Raw genomic sequence first — 27,768 nt, 5'->3', positions numbered from 1 at the left:
ATGTATAACTATAAACCCTCGAATGTGACGGAGCTCGATTTTCGGGAAAATAATTTTGGGGTCAATTTCAGCTAAAAACCAGCCAAAAAAAGGGTTTTTTCGACTTTGTGAAATATTGGATCATTGTTTTTTTCTGATTTTTTGCATGAAAGTAGGTAAAAGATGGCTCAAGCAGATTTTTGTAAAAAAATAATTTTTCAGCTCAAAAAACGCATGTTTATCTATAAGAATCACTATTAATAAGCATACATCAATGTTCTTAGCCAAATTACTCAATTTTTTGATGAGTTAGATGTTTGTTTTTGCTCAGAAAGTCTTGAATATGAAAGAATATTTCAAGAGCATGAAATGTTTTTTTTATAAGAAACAAACGACTAATTTCAATAGATCGTCACTATTTGTGTTCTGAATGATTGTTTTTAATGGTCACGTCACGTAGATATCAATTATAGATGTGTTAAATGCATAACCAGGTAGGTCCATAAAAGTATCACTTGTTCTACTGCATTTTTCAAACTTTATTTAAGTCTCTTTTTATCCCCACTGCAGATTATATTGAAACAAATAACTTTTTAATAGTTTTGACTTAGTTCAAATTTTCAACTACTGTAGAAAATGTAAAATCATAAATGTGATTAATAATTCTCACCAATATTGTACAAAAAGACACTGACTAAACAGTATGAACCACTCTTTCTTTGAAAAGTAAGTATAAGTCAGAAAAATGACATGGTGTTTTGTTGGTTTTTACTGTATTTTTATTGTTTTTTAAATAATTTTTTTCCCGTACAAAAAATGTAGGATAAAGTTGTGAAATAAAATAATATTTATATCAAAAAACAAAAAAATTAGTTTTAATTAAAGCTCTAAAAATATAAAAAAGATTATTTACAGGGAATTTTTTATTCGAAAATTTAATTTTTGTTGTTGAGATTTTTCGATTTTGGTTGGATGTAGTCGAGACTCGTTGTTGTTGAAATCCTCATTTTTATTGTTTATGGTGTTATGGATAAAAAATTAGATTGTTCAAGGAGAGTTGAAGGAGCTTTTGAAAGTTTCCAAATCTTGAGTGTATTCAAATTGTTCTTCTTCAGTTGAACCTTTGAGTGCTGTAGTTGATGCTTGTCCTCCACTGATCATTGTGGTGACACGGTCAAAGTAACTGGCTCCTACTTCACGTTGATGTTTGCGGGCGGTGAATCCATGGTTTTCTTGTCTCATTTCATCATCTTGGATTTCAACAAAAGCAGACATGCCACGTTTCCTGTAAGCTCTGGCCATTTTGAACATGGCGTGGTTCATGTTGTGGAATCCAGCCAATGTGATGAATTGGTAACGGAATCCAAGTTTACCAAGGTCCTTTTGGAAATTCTCGATTTCTTTTTCAGTCAAGTATTCAGACCAGTTGAATGATGGGGAACAGTTGTAAGCTAATGGTTTTCCTGGGAAGTATTCATGGATGCTTTCAGCGAAATATTTAGCTTCTTTAAGGTCTGGTCGGTCAGTTTCGCACCACAGTAAATCAGCATATGGAGCGTATGACAGGGAACGGTCAATAGCAGTGTCAATACCATTCTTTAAAACATAAAATCCTTCAGGTGTACGTTCACCAGTCAAGAATTTGTGGTCACGTTTGTCAGCATCACTGGTGATCATATTGGCAGCTTGTGCATCAGTTCTGGCAATGATCAATGTATGTGTTTGGAGAATGTCAGATGCTAATCGAGCAGCATTGAGAGTACGGATGAATTGACTAGTGGGTACCAAGACTTTGCCTCCCATATGGCCGCATTTCTTCTCTGATGCTAACTGGTCTTCGAAATGGAGTCCAGCAGCTCCGGACATGATCTGATGAAGAAAGAATTAAAAAGCATGGTCAAAGACTTGAAGGTGAATAGATAGTACTTCAAAAGTTTTTCATTGGCATGCCAGATTTTCTACACTTCACAACTCAAAGGTTGTTGTCATTAAGAGACATCTCATATATTTCTGTACATTTTAGTGACGTAAATATGCCTTTGCTTGTAATGCTAGAATTTTAACTCTCCGAAATTGGGAAGTTGGCACTTTTTAAAAACAACATTATGTGTGACTGTTATATTCTTACCATGTTCTTGGCAACTTCGAAAGCGTTCAAGGCTCCACCAAAGCCAGCTTCGGCATCAGCAACGACTGGTAACATGTAATCAACGTGTTGCTCAACTGCTTCCAACTTGGCAATCTGATCAGCTCTCATGAGTGCATTATTGATACGTTTGACAAGCTTTGGTCCTGAATCAGCTGGGTATAGAGATTGATCTGGGAAGACTTGATCAGCTGAGTTAGCGTCAGCAGCTACTTGCCATCCAGACATGTAAATGGATTTCAGACCAGCTTTTGCCATTTGTACAGCTTGTCCACCTAATAAAATGTAACGAATAAAGTTGATTGGACCGAAGCAAACTTTCATGTTTCAATGTTATGGTGATTCTTCAGTGAGATCGTTTACAAGATTGTGTAAAATAGTGAAGAATGAGTAGCATGGTTTTTTTTTGTTTTCCGCAATTCATACTAACGTTCAAGTTGTAAGACTGTTGAATTTGAAAGATAAAAACCTCATCTAATTATTCTGGAGGATTTGAAAGGCGGATACTGGTAGATTTTTTGACCAAGATTCAATATTTGCCTCTAATGAAGATAAGTAAATGGAGCTTACCAGTGATACAACCAAGAGCATTAATGTAGTTTCCTTCTCCTTCGGTGACAGCTTTCCATAATTTATCAGAACCAACTCTAGCGATGGTACAGTCTGGTAAGAATGGTGCACGTCCTTTCAGACTCTCTACTTCTTCCAATGGATAGTCACGAACGATTCCACCATATCTGTTCTCGTATGTGTAGACATTTTTACCTGTGATGAAATAAGAATAGATTGAGTATTTTGAAATTATATGGCTACTTTAGGATTCTTTCGCTACTTTAAGTCAATAGTAAGTGTATACATTTGGATTTATAAACTCGTCAGTGCGACTCGGATAAACGAGCATAGACTGCTGTTGACACCAGAGTGGTCAAAACATTGGGGATGTTGTGTTTGATGAGTGTTGAGTTTTGCACAATCACTTGTACTGAGTGGAGAAGCAGAGCTTGCTCCTCGACAGATCTATAGAGTACACAAAGGAGTAAATCTCTGAGCGTAATATATTGACTATCAAAGTTGACTTAACACATGAGTTTTTTATGGCTCAGGAGATCATTTTTGTTGTCAACGGGCAAGTTATTGTAATTGATTTGAGAATTTCGGTTAATAGTTTAGCTTTTACCAGGAGTAATTCTTTGAAAACTGATTCATCTTAAGAGCTTTTTATTTGGAAACCCTTTTACGTTCACTTCAAATAATGTTTACCATGGATTCAAACAGATTCAAATAACCTTTCAACTTGGCTGTTTGTTGTTCCCATGAGGTGACTTATTTTGAGAAATTTTTTGAAAACGTGTTCTGATGCTTTCAGAGTGATGCTATTTTGTTTTATTGCTAAAATATTTCTTCGCTGTGGAGGTAGATGAAGACAAGTTAGTATAACTCTTTGAAGGAAAAGTTTTTTCATTTTATTTGAAGTTTGCTAATTAGTTTTATTCATCGTACGATAGTGCCATCATTTTTAAAATTATCACGCTTATACTGTTTGCTCTATTGTTCGACACCCTCTCCTTAACCTTTAAGACCTATGATATTTTGTTTATCCACGGTGTATGCACGTGAAAAGTTTAGTTTGGTCATCTTTTTCCTGACAAAATTAGCGGAAAATGGTAACCTGATGACCTTTATAGGAAGAAAATTTTGAATTGAAATTTGATCTGATATTACCAATCCTGAGATTTCTTGTTTATATTAAATAAAGTCTTTATTTGGTCAATCGCGCCAACGGTAAGGCTTTAAGCTGACCGAAGTTAAGTTAGCAATATTTCGTGATGCTAGTGTGATTTTCTATGATTATGCAAAGATAAGAGTAATTAGTGTTTGCTCTAACTAGCCATGTTGTTTTAATGTTTTGAAAGGGGAATTTTGAAACCTAAAGTTATCTCTTTTTAATCTCTCTTCAAACTTTGTATATATGGAAAAACCGAGAAGGAGGAGATTGGGTACTAGTCCTCTATTGTACTTTTTTTATCACAAGCTCATTGTAAGATAAATATTTAAAAAGTCAGACTTGCTTCGTGGCAAGAACGCGATTTGAAATCCAAGATAGAGAATTCAAAAGGAGAATTTTATCAACATTTTTGTTAATCAACACTGAAAACCTCAAAGAAAACCTTCCTTAAAGTTTTAACTTTTAGAAAAATATCTCAGGGGGTCTGGTCTGTTTTGCTAAATTAATAGATTATGAAAGGCGAAGAATAGTAATTTTAAAGCACCTTAAAGTTTAAAGATTACAACCTCAAAGTAGAAGCTTATTTGAAAAGCTGTTTTCCTTCACACTAACGAATTCATTATTTAGTACCCCCCCCCCCCTTGATAAACCAGGAAAACGGGGAAGGCCACTCACATTTAGCAAAAATAGAGCTTTTTCAAAAAATTCCGGAGACTCTAACTAAGTATTGAGCCTGCGAGGGGCTTCCCTAGTTTTGTCGATAATGATTTAATTAACGGACACTTACTCATGAGCCGGACATGTTTGACGTTGGTAATAATTGTTTGTGAACGTCTGATCATCATTTTGTCTGTAGAGAGAATGAGGAAATGTGCTAATTTAGAAAATGCCGATTCTCATACATATTGTAGATCCTACATGGTAGTATACAAATATTTCAATTTCCAGTAAGGTTTCAAAAAAACTTTTTTGAGTACAACATACTATACATGTTTTATTTTAAAATTTTTTGAAGCTATCGGAAAGTTTTGAGTTTCGAGCCTTAAAAATGTTCTTAACATTTTCTTATTTTCACCTCTTTCTAAGTAAATTTTTCCATTTTCCCAAGAAATCAGATGCTTTAGAGTTTGCAAAGCCTTAAATGTTCTTAGCCTTCGAAGCCTTATGTTCTTATAGTTTCCTCTTATAGAAAATACGTGTACATCGCTTTTTATTGGTAGGTTTGAAATCATCTTTATTAGGGTGTGGTATCAAAGTTCGGTGGTGCATTTTAAACAAAACGTGAACAAATAAAAGGATAATAACATTGAAAATCCTACCTTGATATTGTGTTGTCGTCTTTGTAGTCAAGGGTGTTGGTCAAGTTGTTTTCGTCCAATCTCCACTGTGGTAGAGTTGTGATTGAGCATCTAACGAGCGATGTTGTCATCATTTATACTCTTTCTCCACTCCCATTCCATCCCCCCTGGTAGAAGCAGTTAATTGCGAGTCGTCACGTCAAAAAAACTTTCTCAATTTTCTCAGGAAATCACTAGTAACAAATGTATACATAAGGAAAGAGGTTGTGACATCTTTGAATTTCCATTGTTTTTATTTCTTATATAGAAACAAAAATCTCTTTTTGTCTTGCGAGCTTTTATTGTCTTTAGGATGACATCACATCACGGCTTTTCCCCCCTTTTTCTGCGCAGCACTGCACTTTTTAGCGCCCACATCAATTTTTCACTGTTGTGTTTTCTACTGAAGAGCATTTTTTAACTGAATCTTTTCTTGTTTTCTAAATTATCATCAAATCCCAAGACTGCTTACTGAAAGTTTTGATGATAACAAAAAAATAATTCAATTTAAGGATAAATTCTTGTCTAATTTGTTATTTTCTGTTGCTATTAAAATATTCTTTGTTCTAGCTCAATACAATTTTTGGAGAATTTTTTGATAATGGAAAATTAAATCCCAAATTAATTTTCACTATAATTGGTAATAATTCTAGATATTTTTCGGAAATGCTTCAATTTTTCCAATGCCAAAAATATCTTTGTAGTTTTTCGTTTGAAAGCTCAAATTCATGCAATCTGTCACACCAAATCCCTGGGATTTAATTTCTCATTGGGTCAATGAAACAGGGGAAGCAAATACTTAATGCTACTGTAGTCTAAGTTGTGCAAAAAAATTGGGTATTTTTTATTAATATCTCGTGATAGACCCTTCACAAAAAATATTTGGTAAAACCATTGAAAGTGCCACGAAAAAACGGCATCACCTTAACTATCGAGCACAAGAAAAAATAACACAGTAAAAAAAATATGAAGTTTTGTTGACAGTTTTTTACTCTGGTTCACTCTGGTTCAATTCAAAAATACACGCGAAAAACCGGGGGTAAGGTTTCAAGAAAAAGTACTGAGTACAGTATGAAAGTGTAAGACCATTGTATACTTTTGAGTGTGACGTCTGTTTGATATTCCTCTGGTTCAAGTTGGTTCAATTCTTTTGTTTCTTCAAAAAGATAACAAAAAATTCTCCTCTTAAACATGAAACGTATTTTTACTAGTAACCCCTATCCTCTTTTGCTTTCGTAAAAACAATATAGCGCTGTGGCACTCAGATATCGAAATATCAACTTAGTAAATCCCTCTTTCGCGATATCGCAATAATTTTTTTAATGTCGTGTTTTTCCTACACGCATTATTTAGTTAATAAATATTGGGATCAAAAGACTTTTTAGGGTCATTTTGTTTGCTATTAAACCCTTTTTTTTAAGAAAGTCACACCTTTCGGAAGGTCACTTTAGAATTAGTACTACGTGAAATTTTCGTTGTTGTTTTTTGGATAAAATGGTGTAATGGTGTTACAGTAATGAATATATTCTACCAGCCTGTTACGTGCTGGTCTCGATATCTTGACTTTGAGGTTTGTTATCTTTTGATCACTTAGATTTCTCTGTTACACGGTTTTTCATAAGAACAAACTATATAAGAACATAAGGCTTCGATAGCAAAAATATTAAGAACAAGTTAAGAACATTTTAAGGCTTTGTGGACTCAAAAAGACCCTTTTTTCTTAGGAAAATGGTTCAAAATACTAACGAAATGGTCAAAGTAAGAACACGTTAAGAATTTTTTCAGGCTTAAGACTCAAAAAGTTAAGAGTATGAGCATATTAAACATCAGCACCATCATCATACAAGCTTTTATTTTTAACATTATAATTTTTCTTTCAAGGTAGTTTCAATCCGGAGGAAAGCTTAAACAAAAGCAGTGTTTTTAGAGAACGTACTTCTAGAACGTACTTTTATATTAAGCCTTAACTATTCATTCAGACTCGCTCGATTACTTCGTCTGAAGCGGATTGTTCTAATCATGTTTGTTAAAAGATTCAATTTTCTTGGATTTTCTTGGCTTAGTTAGCTCACATATCTTTCGACCTCGCATCTCTGTTGCTTCAACCTTATCGCTATTATATAGATCAACTTTAATACTTTAACTTTGGAAACGAAAATTACGTGTATTTTAGCGTGTACATTGCCCTTCTGCGCACGGTTCAAATGTGCTGTGTAGCACAAGCATCGATCAAGATATGTCACAGTTTCTCCTACAATTACTCATTCATTCACTCCTTCAATGAACTTTGAACATTGAGCTCTAAAATATGCACCACTACAGCCAGCCACAACATCCTATTTGTTTATAGAACAGTTTTGTGGAGCAAGCATACAAACAAAGAAACACACCCACTCTCTAACCTCAATCTCATTAACGACTAGTCATTGACAATAAAAATAAACAAAAATGTCATTTTTAAATACTCATTTCCGGAATATCAGCGGCGTATTTGATATGGTAATTTGTAACTGTCTTGTCAAAACCTGTACCTTGCTCTATCACCTATGAGCTTCCAAAGTTCATGGACTTTCAACCTACTAGTCGCAACTTCCCTCTCAATCTTTGCTCTCCCACTTAACTCCCTCAAATACTCCCTTCTCTTTTCGTCACGAAACATTCCATTGATGAATTTATATACAAACTCTTAACTATCTACTATTTCCGACATTATGTAATGACGGACTTTGTCCTTTGAATTACCTTTGACTGGCCTCTTTTCAAATCTGTATGTTTATGTTTATTTGAAGTTTCAATTTTTGAACCAAGTCGTCTATATATGAAAATCGTCTGACTATCAGAACTTTCATTTTTCCTTATTCTTTACTTTGAGCAACTTATTTCTTTTTCTAAAATATTTACACTTTTTTGCGCATTTATCTTTCTTCTTATAAACCATGCCATATTAATTCAACCAATCGAACATTGCCGAGCATGATCAAACTTTAATCCTAAAATTGTTTTAAATTATTAGCTCGATTAAATTCAACAAATATTAATCGAACTAACTTGCGGTAACACGACTAGTCAAACTTGTCGAACAAAATACGGTAATCAAACTTAGTCGACCTCGAAACGATTAATTACACTAATCGAATTTTTACGATTTCCAAATAAAAGTTCGTTGAATCGATTTAATCAACAAACTTTGCATCGTTCGGTTAAATTTGATTAGTTCGGTTGTCGGATTGTTCGATTATTGTGCAAAAATTTCACTTGATAAGGCACAAACACAACATTATTATGCACCATTGCACCATTGCAATGTCTTCTGACATTACATCACGGACCCAATAGCTAATTATTACCGAGTTTATGTATTTGCACTTTTGAGGACGGTAGAGTGACTGTAGCGATTTGGAAAAACCCGAAATTCCGTCCCGCAAAATCGAGGACGGTAGAAGTGCTGATTTACCGTCGTCCTCAGCTGGTCAAGATCTACTCAAATTAGAACCTTAACATCTCCGTCGCTGAAAAACACACATACATAAACTCGCTATTGGTCTCAAGTGACGTAAAATCAGTCAATACGTCACTTTCAACCAATTAGCTGTTGGGCCCATGGAAGACATTGCCATGGTGCATATGATGGATTGATTGTTCGTTATAGAGCGCTTGACAGAATATTGAATTAAGAAATACTCAACAGAAGCAGAGTTTGCAATAGCTCTACTACGCCCTGAGGATTATAGTTTTTTCGAACTCGAAATACGGAGATTTATGTGCAGGGTTTCTGATAATAAAAAACAGAAAATGTGTTCGAGTTTTTGATAATTTGAGTTATGCATATAGGTTGAACCAGAGCAGAGAATAATGTCAACCTCTAAAAAATTGGAGCATCACTTTTATATCAGCCATGGTTTCGGAATCATATTTTTCTTTTTGAGTACCAGATAAAATCACTAGTGTAACCCTCTATTCGACACTTGTAGATATTTCGTACACTTTTGACGTCAAGGTTGTTGTTTTCTCCAATTTCACCATTTTTGTCCATGCTGCGAGTTCTTGTTTTGGAAGCTCTACTAAATTCACGCATGTCTCAAAATATAACGCGCGTAAATCCATGTAATTTAACCTTTTTGACGTCAGGTTGTGTATTTTATTACCTTTCTATATTTATTTCTGTTACTTAACTCACATTAACTCTGTGCTCTAGCAGGGTTATGTTGAACTAATATTAATGGCTCCTTAAAGGGCCTCCAAACTTTTATTTAGCTTGAAAACTAGAAAAAATTGACACTTTAAAAAAATAACACCTTGAACACGATAACATCTCTGACATCCAGGTGTCATAAAAATTTATATTATAATTTTATTTTTTATGTCAAATACCGTACTTTATATACCATATTTATGATAAGTCTTTTAAACTCGGAAAAAAATTATTTCTGCGAAGTTGTACGTTCTAATTAGAATATTCTCGGAGATGACAAATGAGGATGCCTTCCATGTTGCGGCAACAATTACACAATCTCCACAAAAGTTCTCCAGTAAAAATTCATAAGAGGCCATGAAGATGTAATTTAATTTATTTAAATCTTCCATCTCATTTCTGCATTTTCCCTTTTCCTCTTTCCAAAGAACTTTTTGGTCGGTGGGAGAGTTCTTCTCTCGAACAAATTCGCATTTTAAGAGTGGCGGTACGCGATGGAGATGCACTGCTTATTTTTAATAAAATGTTTATTAAATGGTGAATATTTTGGGGTGTTCTTTTCACTTTTTTTGAAATTTCGATTTTTGGGCCTGGGACGAGTTTTTTGTCAAAGCTTAATATTTAGGTTGCCATGCAGTGCCATGCATGACTACGAAATATCCGATTTGGCCTAAAATTTGGCGCAATTGTCTTAGCCGTTTTAAAAGGAAAAGCCAAATAGTCAAAAACGATTAAAATCAGCCAATGCCTAATTTTGGTGTTAAGAAATGAAAAATCAGCATTTCAAAAGGACTTATTTTTAAGGGTGCTTTTTCTCTAATGTTGTTGATATATTTGAAATCGAGTGAGACATTTTCTTTGCCCTTCTGTGTATGTTATCATAGCATTATTTAATGTTATCGATAAAAGTATCACATCTGAAATCTAATATGTAGCGGTTTTAGCTAGACTAACAGTTTATTAAGGAGTTTGTAAATTTGGACTTTGGACTTTTTTTTGAATGAGTTACCTCTAAATTTCCTCTATATCTTTTCCGTTCGCCAAATTAGATAACTGTTTTCGATACAATATTTTTGCTTTCACTTCGATCTTTGTACCTTGTACCTCTATTTTTTGGTCTTATCTTATGATTCCACTCTATGTCATATCACGACAGAAAACCTAGTAAATGTAGCTTTCTGGTGTCTAACTCTTTCCACCTTGAATCTTCTATTTTCTAGATTTTCGAATTTCAAGCTAAGCTTTTTGATACGCAATCTTTCTTAGGCGAAAATTTCTTTAAGGATCTTCATTCTAGTCTATACTTTGAGTTCACCTTTTGCTATTGGTAACTATTAGTTCTGGTTCTAAGGATGAAGTCGTGTGACATAGATTTCTTTATGATAATTACATACGAAGTCGACCTTTTTTTCTCAAAATTTCTTCAATTTTGAGCCAAAGATTTTCGGACTTACCCCTGAGGTCCTGTAAATTAAATAAATTCGCTTGTCCATTCGTTCATCCGTTTGTTCGTTTGTCTGTTACCTGCTCTTCTTGCGATTGGCATTTAACACGACTTTCCAGTTACATATGGGGACCACGACTTTAGTTAAAAAGAATGAATGAAAGTGGATCGAAGTTTAGAGTTTGGTTATTTAGCACAAACCCCTTAGATTTTGATCTATTTGGTTTTTTAAATAAAATTTGGAACATACGATCCTTGTCATATACGGTAACTTTTGACAAAAAAAATTTGGATGACGTTCATTGCCAAAAATGAGCTAAAATCGAAAATTTCCTTGGTTCTTCTAAAGAGCCATTGTAAACAAACAAAAGCTTTAAGGAAAAGAAAAAGTCCCTTGAGTTTAAAAGGCTTAGTGAATATTCAATGAATTATGGTTTGAACGATTATTTGACATTAAAAATAAATTTATATTGGAAATGTGTCAATTTTTGTGACACCTTACTGTCAGAAATGTCATCATACTCAAGGTGTGTAAATTTTCAGGTGTCATTTTTTTTGGTTTGGTTTTTTTTTTAAGCTGATTAAAAGTTATTAGAAATTTTCAGAACATTTTATGTCCAGCGATTTATCATTTCAGGTGCTTTTAGCATTAGTTTCCACACCGAACAAAACATAGGGTAAAGATTTCCGCATTTTTAAATTTATTTATTTCCTGGTGTGGTTAACATTACTTCATTGCAATAATTTGCAAGAATTAATAATTATCTGTTGAGACTTAGCTGTTCTCAATGTTTGGCATTTCGAGCCTTGAATTGTTCTGATTTTGTTCTCATTCTTAGTTCGTCAGAATTTTAATATTTTAGACTTTATGCTCAATTACTTTAAGGGAAACAGAATCTTTCGCGGGATAAAGCTTTTCGCGAGGTTGCGGCCAATTTGCGAAAATATTTTGAAAAGCTGTTTCGCGAAAGTTTTCGCGAAGAAATCTTCCCTTACTTTAAAATCTTTTAGATAAAGCTTTGAGATACACTTTACTTTAATAGATAAAAAGGTCAGATTTTGCATTTAGTTTCCTAAACATTAGTAAAAATCTGGATTAAAAACAAACAAATTCAAAGAATCACGTAAGTTTTTTCGCGCGCAAAATTTTCTCATTTGCGAAAATATCTTCCCGAAAATTCATCCCCGAAAGTATTGCTACTTATCTGCTTATATTACAGTCGCATTACTGTTTTTGTGCCTCATGTTCCTATAAGATTTGTAGATATCGTTTCATTCTGTTTTTTTATCGTTATAGCAGCTAGAATAAAAAATTCATATAAAAAAACAACATCCAAAGAAAAACAAGGAAAAATGGTAGCATTGACAATCGCAGATTTGAAATTACCAAAAGGTAAGTTTGAACGGAAGGAAACAGTGTTTTGGTTTCCTGTACCTGTGTTTTCGTTTTGACTGTTTTTTTATAAGCAATTTGTTATATGTGTATGTAAGTTAGTAGACAGTGAGGATTTCGAAGGGCTAGAAATTTTACTGGAAGCATCATTGATCATTGAACTTGGGAACAAGAACCCTGTTTCATTTTTGGCGCAGTTTTGGTAAGGTTAGATTGATACGGAGACGAATTTAACTAGCAACCTGACCTTGGTATATGTCTTTGGTCTGAAATGTTTTAGTTGCTTATAAAAGATAGCTCAATGTTTTGATAGACAGTTATCCCCCTGCTACTAGTTCATCAACCAAACCAGTAGAATTTGCCCCCACACACACCACCCTCCTACCTTGACCAATAACAATCTCAAAGTCCACACCAATCCTTATAAAACCCTGTCATCTTTCACGCAATATTTGTTTACCATGGTACAAGACGGACTTTGATTTTTATGATATAAGTGCTTCTTCCTACGGTTTGGCGAAAGGAGTTTTAAAAGAGGGAACTTTGTCCTCGTTTTTAATTTCATAACAAAATTCTTGAAAAGCTTGTTTATTGCGTGACTTTTAAGCGGTTATAAATTCGAGCAGTTTTTGTTTCATTTTCGTCAGATTTTTAATCATTGACACTAGCTGGTAGTTGCACTTTGGCCTCGGGCTAGTCATTTTTTGCAGCTATTATTTGTGGAATGTCAGACATTAATAAGTGTAATTATTTTTAAGATGGCGGATGTTATTAATGTTTTAACAGTTTAATTCTCGTGATGTTTTTCGTGTAATTGATGATGATAAGTGTTATTTAATCAGAGCTAATTTTGTGTCGACAATAAATTATTGCATTTGTCAATGAGTTTCCTTCTTGCATGAAAATGAACTTTGAACTTTGGAACCTTGAAACCTTGGACCTGGTGTGCTAGGAGGTGTAGCTATGCACCTTTGTGGATACAAGGAATTATAGATAATGATAGATGTTTTAATTCCGTATGTTCTCGTCTGTCAATTTTGAGCAGTTCAATTGTTTAGTGTGTTGGTTAGCTCTTTCGATTTTTTTTCTGTAAGATCAAAGTTGTCGTTCATTTCTCGATTTGCAGTTCAGTCTTATCGTTTTAATCCCTCTTATGAATTTTTCATTCTAAAGATACACAATTCATAATAAAATCAGAATAACGATACTCATAACTGCAATAACCGTATAATAATGATTGGTTTATCATCTGCGACTCGAAGCCTGAGGCTAGCTTCGCAAGCAGCTTTAAGCCAACGATATCTATTTCTGTTAACACGAGGCTTTGCTACTAAATTTTCTGAAGGTATGTTATAGTTTATATTTATTTTTTGGGAGGTTGTGGTGTGTGGGTTCGACTACTAATTACTAATGTTAATCACTTATAATAAAACTTTCAAGTTAGACCGAATCAGAGACATTGTTTCAATTGTCAACTGGTTAACAGCTGTAGAATCCAGCTGGTACTAGCTTAGTTGCTGGTTCCCATACCAGATGATCAATTGGTCTACCAGTTCAACCTTTTAAGCTAAAATTCACTGTATTCTTACAAAATATATTGTTTAAAAATAAAATTTGGAATTCTAATATGTTCATTCAGGAGTTGAAGTCGTTGGGGATATCAAGGATGGTTGGGATCGTATCTTGTCTCCCGATGCCGTCCAATTCTTAGCAGACATTCATCGTAACTTCGAAGCTAAACGACAAAGCGTCTTGCAAACACGTATTGATCGACAAAAACTCGTCGACCAAGGAGAAGACTTAAAGGTTCGTAAAATGATTTAACCTTTTATATTTAAGATGAGGGTTGATCTTCTTGAAAAACCAACCAATTTTAAAACCTTAACATCTAGCCAACTACTACTTAATGAGAATGGTCTCTTGTTGTTGGCTATTAACTGATAAGATAAGCGTCCGTATTTGTATATCTGAATCTCTTTTTATGTCACACTTGTAGCTCTTGCTTCGAATGAGAGAGGACTCGAGTTAGGCTTATTGACTTCAGATGTCTAGATACATTGCTTTCTTGACCCACTTACACATATTCCTCCCTAGTGAAGTTGGACCCAAACCCCCTAAGGTGTTACAGTTTGTAGCATAAAGGTTTTTGATGATGTCATTTTTACGTATACGTGAGTTTTTTAGCCTTGCGAACCTACCAAAATTGCTTGACTGAAATTTGATGCAATCACGATTGAAAAATGATATTACCTATTATGAGAGAGTGTATTTTGAAATAGACATTGGACTATGGGTTCAATTGTCTTTTCCATTAACTTGTTAAGATGTGTCACATTATACATATTCTTAAAACATAACAAGATATCGTCTTAAGAACTCAAGAAGTTATAATGTTTCCCCTTTGTTAGCCCGATGATGTGCCGATGATGTCAGTCAACTATAATTGACTTGAAGTCTTACGGTTAGAAACCTTCCTGTCAACTTATTCAGCCAGGTCCCCACAGCTAAGATGTATCTGTTTTAACTAGTCCATTTTACCTACCACTTGGCGCTATAAATGGCTAAATAACTTGCTATCTCTAACCATTTTCACCTTTTGGGTATGCAAAAGTAGCAAACCCAAAAGTCTAAGCAATATTTTTTAAGTTTCCTAAGACTCTTACATGTAACAGAAATCTTACCTTTCAATAAATTAAAGACCAGCTATTTTGTAAGTTAAGGTTTCCTAATTTCACTTGCTAAACAATTGCCTTATAAATACAGTTTCCAGCTAGACGCGAGGATAACACATGGCAGGTGGCACCGATCCCCTCGGACCTGCAATGTCGTCACATCGAGATCACGGGTCCAGTTCAACGTAAAATGATGATCAATGCTTTAAACAGTACAGCTGATGTGTTTATGGCTGACTTTGAAGATTCAAACAGTCCAACGTGGCACAATGTGATTGATGGGCAAGTCAACTGTTTGGATGCCAACACGAGGACTATCGAATTCAAAAACCCTGACGGTCAGTTGTAACAAATTGATGTTAAAGTCCAGAAAAGAAGCTTCTTAACTTTTTTTCCTATGTTTGAAAATTTGAAATCTTCTACTTCAGCATTATCACTAAAGGAATAAATCTACCGGCTACTTATCATCAATCTCAAACTAATTTACAGTACTTCTAATTTGGCATTTGTGATCAAACTAGTCAGAAACATCAATTTGAAGTACAATACATTCAAAAAGACGTTTGTGCTTTACGAGAATCCAAACTTATGTGTTCTTAGGTGCTTCCTGAATTATACATATATTTTTAAGAATGGCATTGAAGCATACCTATGCTTAGAATCGGATCTGAAAACGATGGTTTCTTGTTTAAGATCCAGCTAAGTCTAGCCACAGAAAATAAATATCTTCTATTTTTTTCACTACAGGATCAATTCGTAAACTGAAAGAAAACCCCGCTCAACTCTTCATTCGAACACGTGGATGGCATTTAGATGAGAAACATTTGGTCATTGATGGAAAACCCATTTCTGGTGCTTTCATGGACTTTGGACTCTACTTTTTCCATAACACAAAACCACGTATGGACCGTGGTTCGGCGCCGTATTTTTATCTTCCCAAAATGGAACACCGGACAGAGGCAGCTTTGTGGAATGAGGTTTTCGAATTCGCTGAAGATTACATAAAGATCCCTCAAGGTACAATAATCGAGTACTAACCTTTCCCTTTATTGCGATAAACCACGTATAGCCTCTACGAATTAGGCAAATTTTAATTTAAAAGATAATGGTGCCTTTCTACATCTAAAAGTATAAGGGGGATCGTAAAAATTTCAAAATTCATTCCCTTCAGGGTTCTTTTTTGCAAACGTTGAAAAAAAAATCAAAATTGAGTACCCAGTAAACAAGGGCAGTACTCGCTTGTGGAAAGACGTCTTTCACTTATCATTCAATCCAAAACTTAGTTATTTTTCTCTTAAGGAACCATCCGTGCCACTGTTATGATCGAAACACTCCCTGGTTGTTTCGAAATGGAAGAAATGTTATACGAATTACGTAACTACGCATGCGGCATGAACGCAGGTCGTTGGGATTACATTTTCAGTTTGATCAAAGTGCTGAAGACGAGAGGCGATTGTATTATGCCCGATCGAAAACAGGTAAATTTTGGTATTGTGGAAAATATATTAAAAATGTTAGATCAGTACCGCTTAACGAGCCCCCTGAAGGTTTTTGTGGTGGCGTGATTTATGATTTTCAGAAGCATGATGCGTAATGAGAAAAGAGATTAGCATGATGGCGTGAGAAGAGAAATTTTTTACCGTGATGGCTTGATCAGGGCCCTGCTAGGGTTGGGGTGGGGCTGGTTATGTCAATGATTGACGATTCACTTCACCGATCAACCCGACAACCAACACAAAATGATCCTGAAAAAAAAGTTTTAAGGCTAAAAACGTCCACTCTATAGTCTAAATCATCTTTTCTCCTTAGGTCACGATGAAAGTTCCCTTCATGTCTGGCTACGCACAACGTCTTGTACAAATCTGTCATCGTCATGGAGCACATGCAATGGGAGGCATGTCTGCTTTCATCCCCTCACGACGCGATGAAGAAGTCAACAAAGTCGCCATGGAGCAAGTCTCTCTTGATAAAGAAATTGAGGTAAGTGTTCATAATTCTTCTTGCGATACATAGCGTGGATCTTGTTTTAAAAATAAATACCTTAAAGGAAGAAATTTAATTTGGCGGATGGCTGGAAAAATTTAATTTGAAGGGGATTTAATATGGCGTTTGCAGGATATTTTTAGCCAAAATCGTTATCAAATAAGCAAAAAAACATGTTTTACGGCCTGAAATAGCACCAATTTGGGGAATGAGTAAATGAAATAAATTTGGCGGGAATTTAATTTAGCGGATGGAGGAAAAAATAAATTTTGGCGGAAACTAAATTTGCGGATTTTGGCTAAATCTGCCAAATCCGCCAAAATTTCTTCCTTTAAAAAAAGGTAGTGACTGCAATACTTCCAGTGTTATCAGAATTAAGATAATTAAGGTTTGTACGTTTGCTCGCAAATTGATATTTCGAAAGTAATTATTCCGTTTGTAAACGAGGTCAAAAATGATTTTGTACATCTAAATACAAATAAATGAGAAATTGTCGTTTTAAGGCACCTATAAGTGAGATGAGATCCCGTGAAAATTCCCAAATCATAACAATCCAATGCTTTTAGATTTTATAAAAATTTGGTTGTGACAAGTTATGTTTTGCTTTTTAGGTCGCTGCGGGTTATGATGGTACCTGGGTTGCTCATCCCGATTTATGCAAACTTGCTAAAGACATATTTGTTCGTGGTCTCGATGGAAAAGTCAACCAAATCGACAGGTAAGAAGAGAGAATTCAGTAAAACTGGCTATTAAACTAGGTAGATTTCCCGTGTTTCTCTAGGCCCTGGCTTATTAATCAACTCAGTTGAATGCTAAATAAAGAGATTTGGGAGATCTGGACCACAAATGTACCATCCAAAGTGCAATATAACGGTCGATAGGAAAGACAGTGTATTTTGAGGGTGCATAAAAGTGCGAAAAGCAAAGCTTTTTGGTAAAATCCTGCTGTTTTTGCACTATAATGGACAAACGAAATCACAATCCTGTTTAAATTGATCTCCTTAGGAAATTCGAAGACTTGAACATTACGGAGAAGCAATTAGTCACTTTCGATGTCGAAGGAGGAAAGATCACTGAGAGAGGTGTTCGAACTAATGTTTCCATCGGTCTACAATACTTAAATCAATGGTTCAAGGTAACATTGTTATTTTATTCAAACATCCTTAAAATATTTTATCGATAAAATAATTGTCTAAAAAAAAATACCTTTAAGTATTACAGCTCTTCGATTTATATAGCATACCTTATATTACACGAAAACGAGTAGACAAGTATACGACCTTGCATGCAAAAAGTTAACACGATTTTTTGTTTCATATTTCAAGGACCACTGCGGTTGGTTTTTTTTCGTGTAGTAAGCTTAGAAAATGTTGAAAAAGAAAAGTGTCAACATTGTTTCAGAAGATGTCGAGAGTAAAACTCTAATATTTTGGTGATACCAAATGTTCACCTTTCTCTTGTTTCTCAGGGTAACGGAGCAGCAGCTTTGTACAACTTGATGGAAGATGCTGCCACGGCCGAAATCTCCAGAGCTCAATTATGGCAATGGTTGCACCACTCCGCCAAATTGGATGATGGGCGCACTTTCACTTTAGAACTTTTTAAAACTATCCTTAAAGAGGAGGTTGAGAAATTAGGAGGAATTGACAATGAGGCTTACAAACAAGCATATGATATTGTCGATAAAATGGTCGAAAATGAAACCTTCGAAGATTTCTTAACGTTGCCTGGTTACGAATGCTTGGTTGGTACAATCGGGAAATAAATAACGGATTATCGGATTGTGTTTCTGGAAAATAACAGATGAATTTTTTAAACTAGCTGCTTGTATTTAAGCTTGACTAAGTATAGTCATGGATTGATTAGGAATGATATTTTGTACAATTTAATAGGTGATTTTTTTCAAATTGAGCATTTTTTTGCCTTTAGGAACTTTTTTTAGACATACTTTTGTAGATTTTCTTTTCCTCTTTTAGGGTATTTGGTTAAGGGTCAAATATAGGGTTTAAAAGTGAAAAAATAAAGTTTAATTCAGTTGTTATGCATGACGTGTTTCATCGCTATATTTTCTATCTTTTCAGTAAGTGCACTCATTTCCAATTTTTTTCTGTCCAAATCTGTAGCACTCATTTAAACAAACTAAACTGTATTTGCGAACTCCCATCAGCAAAAATAATAAAAACCTTAACCTTCTGCAAGCAACAAAGTTCGCAATTTCTTCACAGTAAATATTCACTTTTTAAATTTTTTCTAGCAAAGATTTCAACTTTTAACTGCCAACTCTCTATCGACTTTTTGCCTATACTCTAAATTAAAAATTCACTCCATTAAGAATTAGTGAGTAAGTTGTTCTTTCAGACTTAAACCTAAAAATAGGGTGTGGTGGACACCTGAACCGGCATCACAAGGTCCGTTAAGCCACCACACCCAGAAGAACACACGAGGATCAACATCTTGAATGACGAAATGATGTAATTGGTACTGACTACAATGTTGATGGAGTGGTCCTGTGTTGGATACTATATGTCTGCTTGAGTCCGTCTCTTCCACAAATAGTGACACTGGATCGTGAAGCTCCCGTTGCAAATGTGTCGCGAGCATTTGCAATGCCCTGCTGGTCAACGTTTATAGTGTGAAATGTTTTGAAAATTTCAAACTTATTTTCAGACAATATCAGGTATACCATTCGAAAGCTCTCAAAAAACTATACAGAAGACTTTTAAACCTAACTCGAGATATTTCATGCGCAAGTTCCCCTTTTCGCCACATTTTGGTCTAAAATTGACCAAAAATTGCATCTTCTGCGTGAATTATCTCGAGTTAGGTAATGAAATCGGCTATACCCGTCTAAAAGTCTTCTATATAGTTTTTTGAGAGCTTTCGAATGGTATACATGATGTTGTCTCAAAAAGAGTTTGAAATTTTCAAAAATTTTTGACCTTAGGGTTTTGCCTGGGGAAAAAAGAAATTGCCCAAAAAAGGGATGTTCCACCAATGGGATTTTAGGGGATTTTTTCCTGAGGCATAAGCATCCTATAGAGAAGATCTGGAGAAAGTTTCAGCTATATATTATTTTTTTCCTACAAACAGCCTGTACTTTTGTAACACGACCACACTATTATGTCAGAAAAAGAACGTAGTGCGAACTATTTCACAAAATGCCCATGGACTAAAATCGGATGAACGTATTGAAGCTCAAAGCTGGATTAACAAAACTTCAATCTAGTAACGATAGAGCCACGATGAAGAGTGATATGGGTCGATTTGCAAAACCCCTGAAGAAAATGCAGAAGTATTTCGAAGCCATTTTCAACAACTGTACGGTAAGGAACCTTTATTTGATAAATCCGTTATTGATACTCTTGAGCCCTATGCTTAGGGTAGGCTCATTCTTCTTCTTCTTCTCTAAATTAGCGTTAGAATATCAAAGGCAGAAAGAAGACAGCTCAAACTGCAGCAAAGATAACATCACTGTAGTAAAATCAATCAGACGTCAAATCTTTCTTTGAAGTGAGATGTCAATGTATTGCAAAAATATGACGTCAATTTTTACTGTTTTAAAAACATGAACAAGGCTCAAAAAAGTTCAGTTCAGAAAACAAAATGAAGGTCTTCGGATCTCGGATGTGATGCTGAAGAAATGTGAGCGACGCTAAAATCATCAAACGGCGGGGAGATGCCAAACCCACAAGTTGCGGCGCGCATGCGTCATAAACGTATTGCGGCCCAAAAGAAAAAAGAAGAAAAAGAGGCCGAAAAACAAGAATCCGAAGTAGAAATTATTCTCCGAGATACTTTACCAGCTGTATTTGTCAAAGCCATTGAGCCGTCATCTCACACCGCCAGTAAAAAAACTTCACCGAGATTAAATTCAATATCAGGTTTGTAAGATTTACAGTTAACCGATATAACGGAGGGTAAAGTCAGTTTTTTATTAATTTTAAAGGAATTTAGAGTAGTTTCACGGTGAATTCTGACTTTTTTTCGACACGATTTTTACCATGATGATTTCATCAAAATTGCACGTCGCTTTATATCCCAGGCAAAACTTCAGGGAAATCCCAAAACCTGTAAAATCCCAGTCAAAAACAGTAAAATAGATTTTTCGTAGACTCAAGGTAATGCTTAGCACATGCCTAAATTTTTTATATATTTTTTAGACCCGACTAAGAAAGCATCAAGAGGATCATCCAAGAATTTTGTATGCAAGAAATGTCGACGGAAGACGTCCACTTCGTGCCACGACGATGATGACGAGAGTGGTGATGAAGAAGGTGAACCATTGTCTAGTGATGAAGAAATTGCTACCGAGGTTCGCTTTAAACCAATTCTTTCGATTTCTAGAAAGTTAAAATCAAAACTTGTATCCGATAGTATCTCATACCCGAAACACTTGTACCATTTTTTATTTTACTGATGAACGTTGATGCAATCGCTCTTTCGTGAACGCTATCAGAATCACCAAAAAGTGAGCTAAGGGAGTGCAGGTATGAGTTCATACCCGATCTTCTTTGCTCACACACGTTTATTGCGAAAGTGGTTCGACCACTTCCAAGTAAAACAAAAAGGAAAAAAGTTATTCAAAAAATGGGCAATTTTTAAAAGTGAGATCCATCCGAAATGATGGATAGTATCGAATAGAACTTGAATTTCTGAAATTTATCAAACCAGTTTTTTTATAATACAGTTGACTCTCGGTTATTCGAAACTCGAAGGGGATCAGAATTTTACTTCAAGATCGACAGTCTACTGTATAATAAAATTTTCACCATTCTGTAAACATTGTTTGTCGATTTTCCTAAGAAATCGGATGTATTAGAGTTCAAAGAGCCTTAAAAGGCTTAAAATGTTCTTAATTTGTTCTTAATGAGCTTACTATCGAAGCCTTGTTCTTATATATTTTGTTTCTCTTTTAAAAAACGTGTACCGTAAATCACCGATTAAGCGCCCGGGCGCTTATTTAATTTTTCAGGCTCTGAGGGGGGCGCTTATTCAAGCGGGGCGCTTATTTTTTTATTTCAGAAATTCGTATATCAACAAATTCGGAATCTGCTTAAACTTAACTTCAAAAAAGGATGAATAAAAGAAAAATCCAATAAGAAACAGAAAAAAAAGAAAGCTAAAAGACCTTGATTTTTATTTTTGTTCCAATTTTTTTCGACTGTTAATCATCTGAAGAGAAATTCTTATCCCGGAAATTAGCCTAGGCCACCAATTCGAATAAGTGCCCCTCCCTGGAGGGGGGAGCTTATTCAAAGGGGGCGCTTATTCGAGCGGGGCGCTTATAAAATTATTTTAATTAAATGGGGGGCGCTTATTCGAGCGGGGCGCTAATTCAAGCGGGGCGCTTAATCGGTGATTTACGGTATTCATGATATGCACCATTGCAATGTCTTCCATGGACCCAACAGTTGATTGGTTGAAAGTGACGTATTGATTGGCTGATTTTACCTCACTTGCAATCAATCATTTATTGGGGTCCGTGATGCAACGCCAGAAGACATTTCAATCGCGCATATCAAGAATTCTAACTTGTCTGTAGGTAGATGACACATCAATGCTTGTGGCTCATCAATTGAAAAAGATGAAAGAAAATCGACGTAAACACGAAGAACAACAGAAATTGAACGAAGTGTTGGATCGGGTACAGGCTGCCCTGGATTATTCAGGTACTGTTTTGTTTTGTGGATGAATGTCTAATATACAGTTAACTTCCTCTAATTCGACCTTCAAGGGCGAGCAAAGATTTTCTTCGAATCAGAGAAAGATTTGAATTATAGAGATTATAGGGGGTATTTAACAAGGCCTTTCTCTTAACAGGATCTGAGAATCAGTTCGAACTATAGAAAGATTCGAATAATAGAAGTTCGAATTAGCAAAAGTTCACTGTACATAAAGAAACTTGTCGTGACTATCGACGGCTATGTAAAAAGGGTTAAAGACCCGAAATTTTACGCGGATAATCTATTAATTTAGACCAAAGCCAACTGGACTAGCCTATACTAGACGTCACCCGCGTTTTTTTACGCAATTAACGTCTATTCCACTTTGCGACTTTTTCGAATGTTTTGAGCCCGGGTTTTTAAACATTCGATTTTTTTACGTCACTTTTAACTTTCGAAGCTCCTGCAGTAGCAAAATAATCGAATTTGCGTCAAAACACTTGAAAGGCATTTATTTTTCGAAAATCGTCAAAGTGGAACTCACTAAGAAACGAGATGAAAAATCCCGGTTTTTAGTGAGGTGCTCGCTACCAACTGGACCGGCTATAAATGAACTGAATGAAGTATTAGATGGAGCGGGGATTCGAACCACGAACCCCTGATTTGTAACTCTGATGCCTTGACCACTTAGCCACCACTCCTTAAAAGTGTCGAGATTTCAGTCCTGCACTGAGGATTAAAAAAATCTTCAGAATAGAATTTGATCTAATCCAGAGGTCTTAAAATCCGGGGTCTGGAAGCACGTGATCCTTCATCACATACTAGAAGCTTAATTTATTCTCCCCCAGGGTACATTGTATCATGCCTTTAGAAACAAAAATAAACAAAATAAACACACAGAAAAATTTGGGCCACCATAACAAAATAATTTGTATTTTGTCTTGATGACTAAGATTTTTATGTCAGTTTGTAAACGTGTAAAAAACGTACTCTTAGGTTCCAAATAAACGCCCCCCCCCCCCCGACTTGTTATTTTTCCAAAAATTTTCCAACCCCCCGGACCTTATTAGGACCCCCCCCCCTGTTTAATTTTTAAGAATATTTTCAGCTGTCAAAGAGAAGGTCCCTTGTTTTGCTCTAAAAAGCCTGATTTTAGCCTATATTTAGCTTACTTTTGGGTTTTCAGAAGTAACATTTCCAACCCCCCCCGGCAATTAACCCCCCATGTTTATCAAAATTCCGACCCTGAATTTACCACCCCCCTCCCCCGTTTATTTGGAACCTGAGAGTAATCAAGCAGCTGAATCTATTCTCCCCTAACAAGCATTATACCATGTTTTGGCGTTAGGGGTTTTGCCTATAATGTCAGTTTTGACCATAAAGTTTTGCCAGGTCTAATTCGCCAGCCCTCTCTTGAAAAAGTCTCAAAAACCTTCTATCGAATTGTGGTTGCGTTTCATGAAATATACGGACCATATTAGGGTCCCTATTATTAGCGAAATCAAATTCCATCGAAACACGTGAAAATCTCCACGGAGATGAAGATTTATATCTCCGTAAAATTTCTGACAAAATAATTATGCTATAAAAGTTATATCCATATTTTAGGGATCGAATTCGATGACGTGTACGTTCCAACCTTCCAAAATGACATGTTCAATATCGAAGCTAGTAAGGAGAAGAAGAAGGAGCGTACGCAAATTTATGACATGTTCGATGAGAGTGCGCGGCTTGGAAGAGACCGCGATGACGTCATGCAAGACGTAGAAAACTGGTTCGCCATATCAACAGATGAATTGGACAACTTTTGTAACCTGAAGCCAAATGTCTCAAGCGAAGAACTCATGAATGACGATTATTTCATGCGAATACATAAAGCGTTTCGCCGATCAAGCAGCTCTGTTCAAAAATTGATTCAAGTTTTACAGAAAAAGCTGTTTAGTGACGCAAGTAGCGGTGGCAACACAGGTGCTGGTAACGGTGGCAACAAACAGAATATGTCGCGGTATGAAAAGCGGAAAGCCTTTGCCAGTCGAAGTCGTTTGAATTTGACAGGGCGTTCACAACAACAGTGCAATATGGTTGCCGAATGTGATTCGATCGATGTTGGTGGTGGCACTGAAACCATCAATGAAAATGTGGCCCTCAATAACGGTGACGTAGAGATGAAAAGTTCCCAGGAGAGTTTATCGACCAATCAAACCAACGCAGCTGCAGCTGAACACAAGATTAGGAATTTCACCAAGAAGTTGTATACAGAGATAGAGTTACAGCTATGGAAGAATATGCAGCCAGCACTAAAGAATATTGCAACTCTGGTCAACGACGGTGCAAAGTATGGCGCTTCTACTCAAGCCAAAGGTTGTTATAAAGTTGGTGGCCGCCAGATGAAAATTCTTACACCAGTAATCGAGAAAAAGATTGAATGGGTTTCAGAGCTGGAACTTAAAGTTCGGCAACAGACTACTGAGATTTCATCATTGAAGGCTGACGCACAAAAAGCCGCCGAAGACAAGATTCAACTGCGTCAAACTTTGACGGAGAACGAGCTATTGCGGAAAGACTTGGACGGATTACAGCGTGAGTTGGTCTTATCTGAGCAACGTTTACAAGACGCCCTTACGGAGCTGGAAAGAGGGAACACGCCTTTGATTGAGCAACGTCCAACATCGCGTCATGTTTCGATTAAGCTGCCAGAGGAAGTTCTCATTTCTGCCCCAGGGAAAGAAGGAAAGAAAACTGAGAAAGAAGAAGGAAAGAACGACGAGAGGAGCGAAGAAAAGAAAAAACGGAAGAAAGGCGAAAAGATCCAGAAAGAAGAAAATGTGTCTAGGCGGGGTAGCCCTCAAGATACGTCAAAATCCATTCATGACGTTCATGTTGATTCACTAACTGAGGTCAATTCACTACCTGAAGTTGCATCCTTGGCAGTGACCAAGAAAATAGTAAGTGCCGTGCCCATAGATGACCGGCAAGAACCGTTGGAGGTCATGCGTGAGAATCTAAAGAAGAAGTTATCAAGCCGTCGTAGTGTATTGGTGCCCGGTAGCCGTGTCCCGAGTCGAGCATTGAGTACGGTCTCAGCAATGCCAAGTGTACGGCATACGAACACACCGCAATCGATTGCAAGTGGTTACGATTACGATACCGAATCGGTTTCATCACATGAGCATTTTGTATCCGTTGTCAAATCGGAAGATCCTCATTCTGACGAGCTACGTTTGCAGATTCACGCGTTACGCGAAGAGTTACGGCAATCAGATGATCGGTATTACGCTCAACGAGCTGAACTTGAAAATCTGCGTGAAGTCATTGCGTCAAACTCGGCAGCCGCTGCTGATCAAATCATGAAAGAAAAACAAAAGAAACTAGAGAAGCAGTTAGAGCAACTGCAACAGTCAGAGAAACTGATGAAGATTGAACTGGCGGAAAACCAAACTGATTTAAGCTCCAAGCAACAATACATCGAGCTACTGCAAATGCAAATCAAAGAACTTTTGAAAGAGCGTGAAATGATAAAACCTGGAAGTCAGTGCACAGATCTTGAAAAATGTGTTTCACCACCCAACGTTAACATCCCGCTCAGCGTGGACATTGCGCAATTACCACGTGACCAACTAATCAAGAAGATTACGCAACAGTCTGAGGTAGAACTTCACCGTCTACGTAAATTCATCGTGCGCGAGCAGCAACGTTTCCAAGCTAACCTACGCCGTGCAAACTTGGAGTCTGGGAAACAAGTTTCTAAGATGAAAAGTGAGCAAGCGCAGCTAGTGCGTGAAGTGAACCATTTTAAACAAAGTATCGAGCAGATGGTTCTAAAGGCTGAAGTTGGTGGTGACGATCTTTCCCATGATCAAATGTCCGCTCTGATAGCCATATCCGACGGAGCAAATATTTTAGATGGGCTTTCTAGTCTAGAACGCAAACTGCATTACATTTTCTTACAAAAGAAGATGCTTATGAAGCATTCGAATGCCAATAAAGCGAATGCAGAAAAGGAGCTAGAGCAATGTCGCCTACAGTTGCAGAAGCGGGCGACAGAGTGCGCTGATCAACAACAACTGGTTAAGCGAGTCGAAAACCGTAATGTTGTGTTGGCGAGACAATGTCAACAATTATCGTATTTGAATGATAATCTACAACGTGAGCTGGAGCCTTGTAAAGCCATGGTGCAGAAATATGCTGAGATACGAGAAAAAGTTGAACTTCTGGAATTAAATGAAAAAGAACAATCTAACGAGACGAAAGAATTAACTAAGAGTTTAGAGGCTGATCGAAACCGCCTGAAACGCGAAGTCAACCACTTAGCAATGTCACAAATATGCCAGTTACGTCAAAATACACCAAATAGGTTGTGGAGTCGCCTCAATAGCCGACAAAAAGGTTTGTTGATCGAGAAAGCTCATACTATGAATCAAATCAATCATATGCGGCGCGATGAGGCCACAGACGTCTTACAGTATTGTAACGAACTCATTCTGCAGAGATTCGCTGATTTGGTGAGTCGCTACATGGATCTATGTAAATGGAATCGCATTAAAACAACCATCAAAACATTGGCAGAGAAGAACCATAACAACAAGCGCTTTGCAAAGTACCTGGAAACCATGGAGAAACGACATAGCAACACTCAACAAATATGGCAGAAACACTGCGAGAATGTGAAAGTAGAGCGCGATAAGGCTTTCTTATTATTGAAACAAGTTCTTAGCGATCGCTTGGGTGACTTTCTCGTGCCCAGTATCCAACTATCCAAACCAAATTACCCGAAACCACCGAAGTGTCAGAACCAAGGTACACCAGTCTGCTTATCGCCAAAACCGGTCAGTCATGTATCCGGACGCAGCCTTGCAGAGCAATCGAACAAAGAATCTTATTGGCAAATGCCACCTGAGCTTACTGATGATACGGCAATGGTTAAAGTTACGGTACCGAGGATCCTTGCAATGGACGTGGAGAGCTGTCGAAGATCACGAGTTATTGTTAAACCTGGTTCCAAAACGTTTAAACCATTCTTACCACCTATTGCAACTTTGTTCCCATGAAAAAAATTAATGAAATCTTATTGCAGTAAAATATGGAAAATGATACTTGATATAATATTTGAAATCTATTCTAATTTATTATCAACAAATTTAGTAGTTTAGGAAGAAGCTTTCAAGGGGGATTCTTAACTTTAGAAATCGACTCAGTATTAGTTCTCGTTTTTAATCAACAGGTAATTTTGCAA

General features: G+C 36.3%; 3 protein-coding genes across 4 annotated transcripts; 2 read left to right on the top strand and 1 right to left on the bottom strand.

Annotated features, from left to right (window-relative positions):
• Positions 1-735: 735 nt before the first annotated feature.
• Positions 736-26,934, bottom strand: LOC136817115 (isocitrate lyase-like). Its single transcript, XM_067073452.1, has 6 exons — positions 26,925-26,934; positions 5,171-5,222; positions 4,639-4,701; positions 2,696-2,890; positions 2,108-2,400; positions 736-1,848 (listed from the first exon to the last, which is right to left on the bottom strand). Exons 3-6 carry the CDS (start codon positions 4,694-4,696, stop codon positions 1,027-1,029), a joined length of 1,368 nt encoding a protein of 455 aa, XP_066929553.1. The 5' UTR covers positions 4,697-4,701; positions 5,171-5,222; positions 26,925-26,934; the 3' UTR covers positions 736-1,026.
• LOC136817111 (malate synthase-like) lies at positions 12,120-18,924 on the top strand. Of its 2 annotated transcripts, none has more exons than XM_067073448.1 (9): positions 12,120-13,562; positions 13,857-14,023; positions 14,981-15,227; positions 15,637-15,906; positions 16,189-16,367; positions 16,699-16,869; positions 17,484-17,590; positions 17,878-18,007; positions 18,341-18,924. In XM_067073448.1, exons 1-9 carry the CDS (start codon positions 13,451-13,453, stop codon positions 18,635-18,637), a joined length of 1,680 nt encoding a protein of 559 aa, XP_066929549.1. In that variant the 5' UTR covers positions 12,120-13,450; the 3' UTR covers positions 18,638-18,924. The 2 variants fall into 2 exon arrangements, with proteins under 2 accessions (XP_066929549.1, XP_066929550.1); XM_067073449.1 differs by having other exon boundaries at positions 12,121-12,217.
• LOC136817114 (GRIP and coiled-coil domain-containing protein 2-like) lies at positions 20,452-27,768 on the top strand. The gene is made up of 4 exons (XM_067073451.1): positions 20,452-20,753; positions 21,033-21,184; positions 22,415-22,541; positions 24,144-27,768. Exons 1-4 carry the CDS (start codon positions 20,549-20,551, stop codon positions 27,581-27,583), a joined length of 3,924 nt encoding a protein of 1,307 aa, XP_066929552.1. The 5' UTR covers positions 20,452-20,548; the 3' UTR covers positions 27,584-27,768.

This window comes from Clytia hemisphaerica, unplaced genomic scaffold, assembly GCF_902728285.1.
Source record: "Clytia hemisphaerica strain Z4C2 unplaced genomic scaffold, Clytia hemisphaerica genome assembly, whole genome shotgun sequence".
NCBI classification, from domain to species: domain Eukaryota; kingdom Metazoa; phylum Cnidaria; class Hydrozoa; order Leptothecata; family Clytiidae; genus Clytia; species Clytia hemisphaerica.
Note: the sequence above shows the minus strand (reverse complement) of the source record. Positions and strands in the feature narration are given on the sequence as shown.

What these genes read in the sequence shown, in the direction of transcription:
- LOC136817115 (XM_067073452.1), bottom strand. Translation starts at nt 4,696, where the DNA reads ATGATGATCAGACGTTCACAAACAATTATTACCAACGTCAAACATGTC. An exon ending in CAAACATGTCCGGCTCATGA is followed by an intron (nt 2,891 to 4,638) that starts GTAAGTGTCCGT and finishes ATTTCATCACAG; the next exon opens with GTAAAAATGTCTACACATAC. An exon ending in TCGAAGTTGCCAAGAACATG is followed by an intron (nt 1,849 to 2,107) that starts GTAAGAATATAA and finishes TTTCTTCATCAG; the next exon opens with ATCATGTCCGGAGCTGCTGG.
- LOC136817111 (XM_067073448.1), top strand. Translation starts at nt 13,451, where the DNA reads ATGATTGGTTTATCATCTGCGACTCGAAGCCTGAGGCTAGCTTCGCAA. An exon ending in ACCAAGGAGAAGACTTAAAG is followed by an intron (nt 14,024 to 14,980) that starts GTTCGTAAAATG and finishes TTATAAATACAG; the next exon opens with TTTCCAGCTAGACGCGAGGA. An exon ending in CGAATTCAAAAACCCTGACG is followed by an intron (nt 15,228 to 15,636) that starts GTCAGTTGTAAC and finishes TTTTCACTACAG; the next exon opens with GATCAATTCGTAAACTGAAA.
- LOC136817114 (XM_067073451.1), top strand. Translation starts at nt 20,549, where the DNA reads ATGCCAAACCCACAAGTTGCGGCGCGCATGCGTCATAAACGTATTGCG. An exon ending in GAGATTAAATTCAATATCAG is followed by an intron (nt 20,754 to 21,032) that starts GTTTGTAAGATT and finishes TATATTTTTTAG; the next exon opens with ACCCGACTAAGAAAGCATCA. An exon ending in ATGAAGAAATTGCTACCGAG is followed by an intron (nt 21,185 to 22,414) that starts GTTCGCTTTAAA and finishes ACTTGTCTGTAG; the next exon opens with GTAGATGACACATCAATGCT.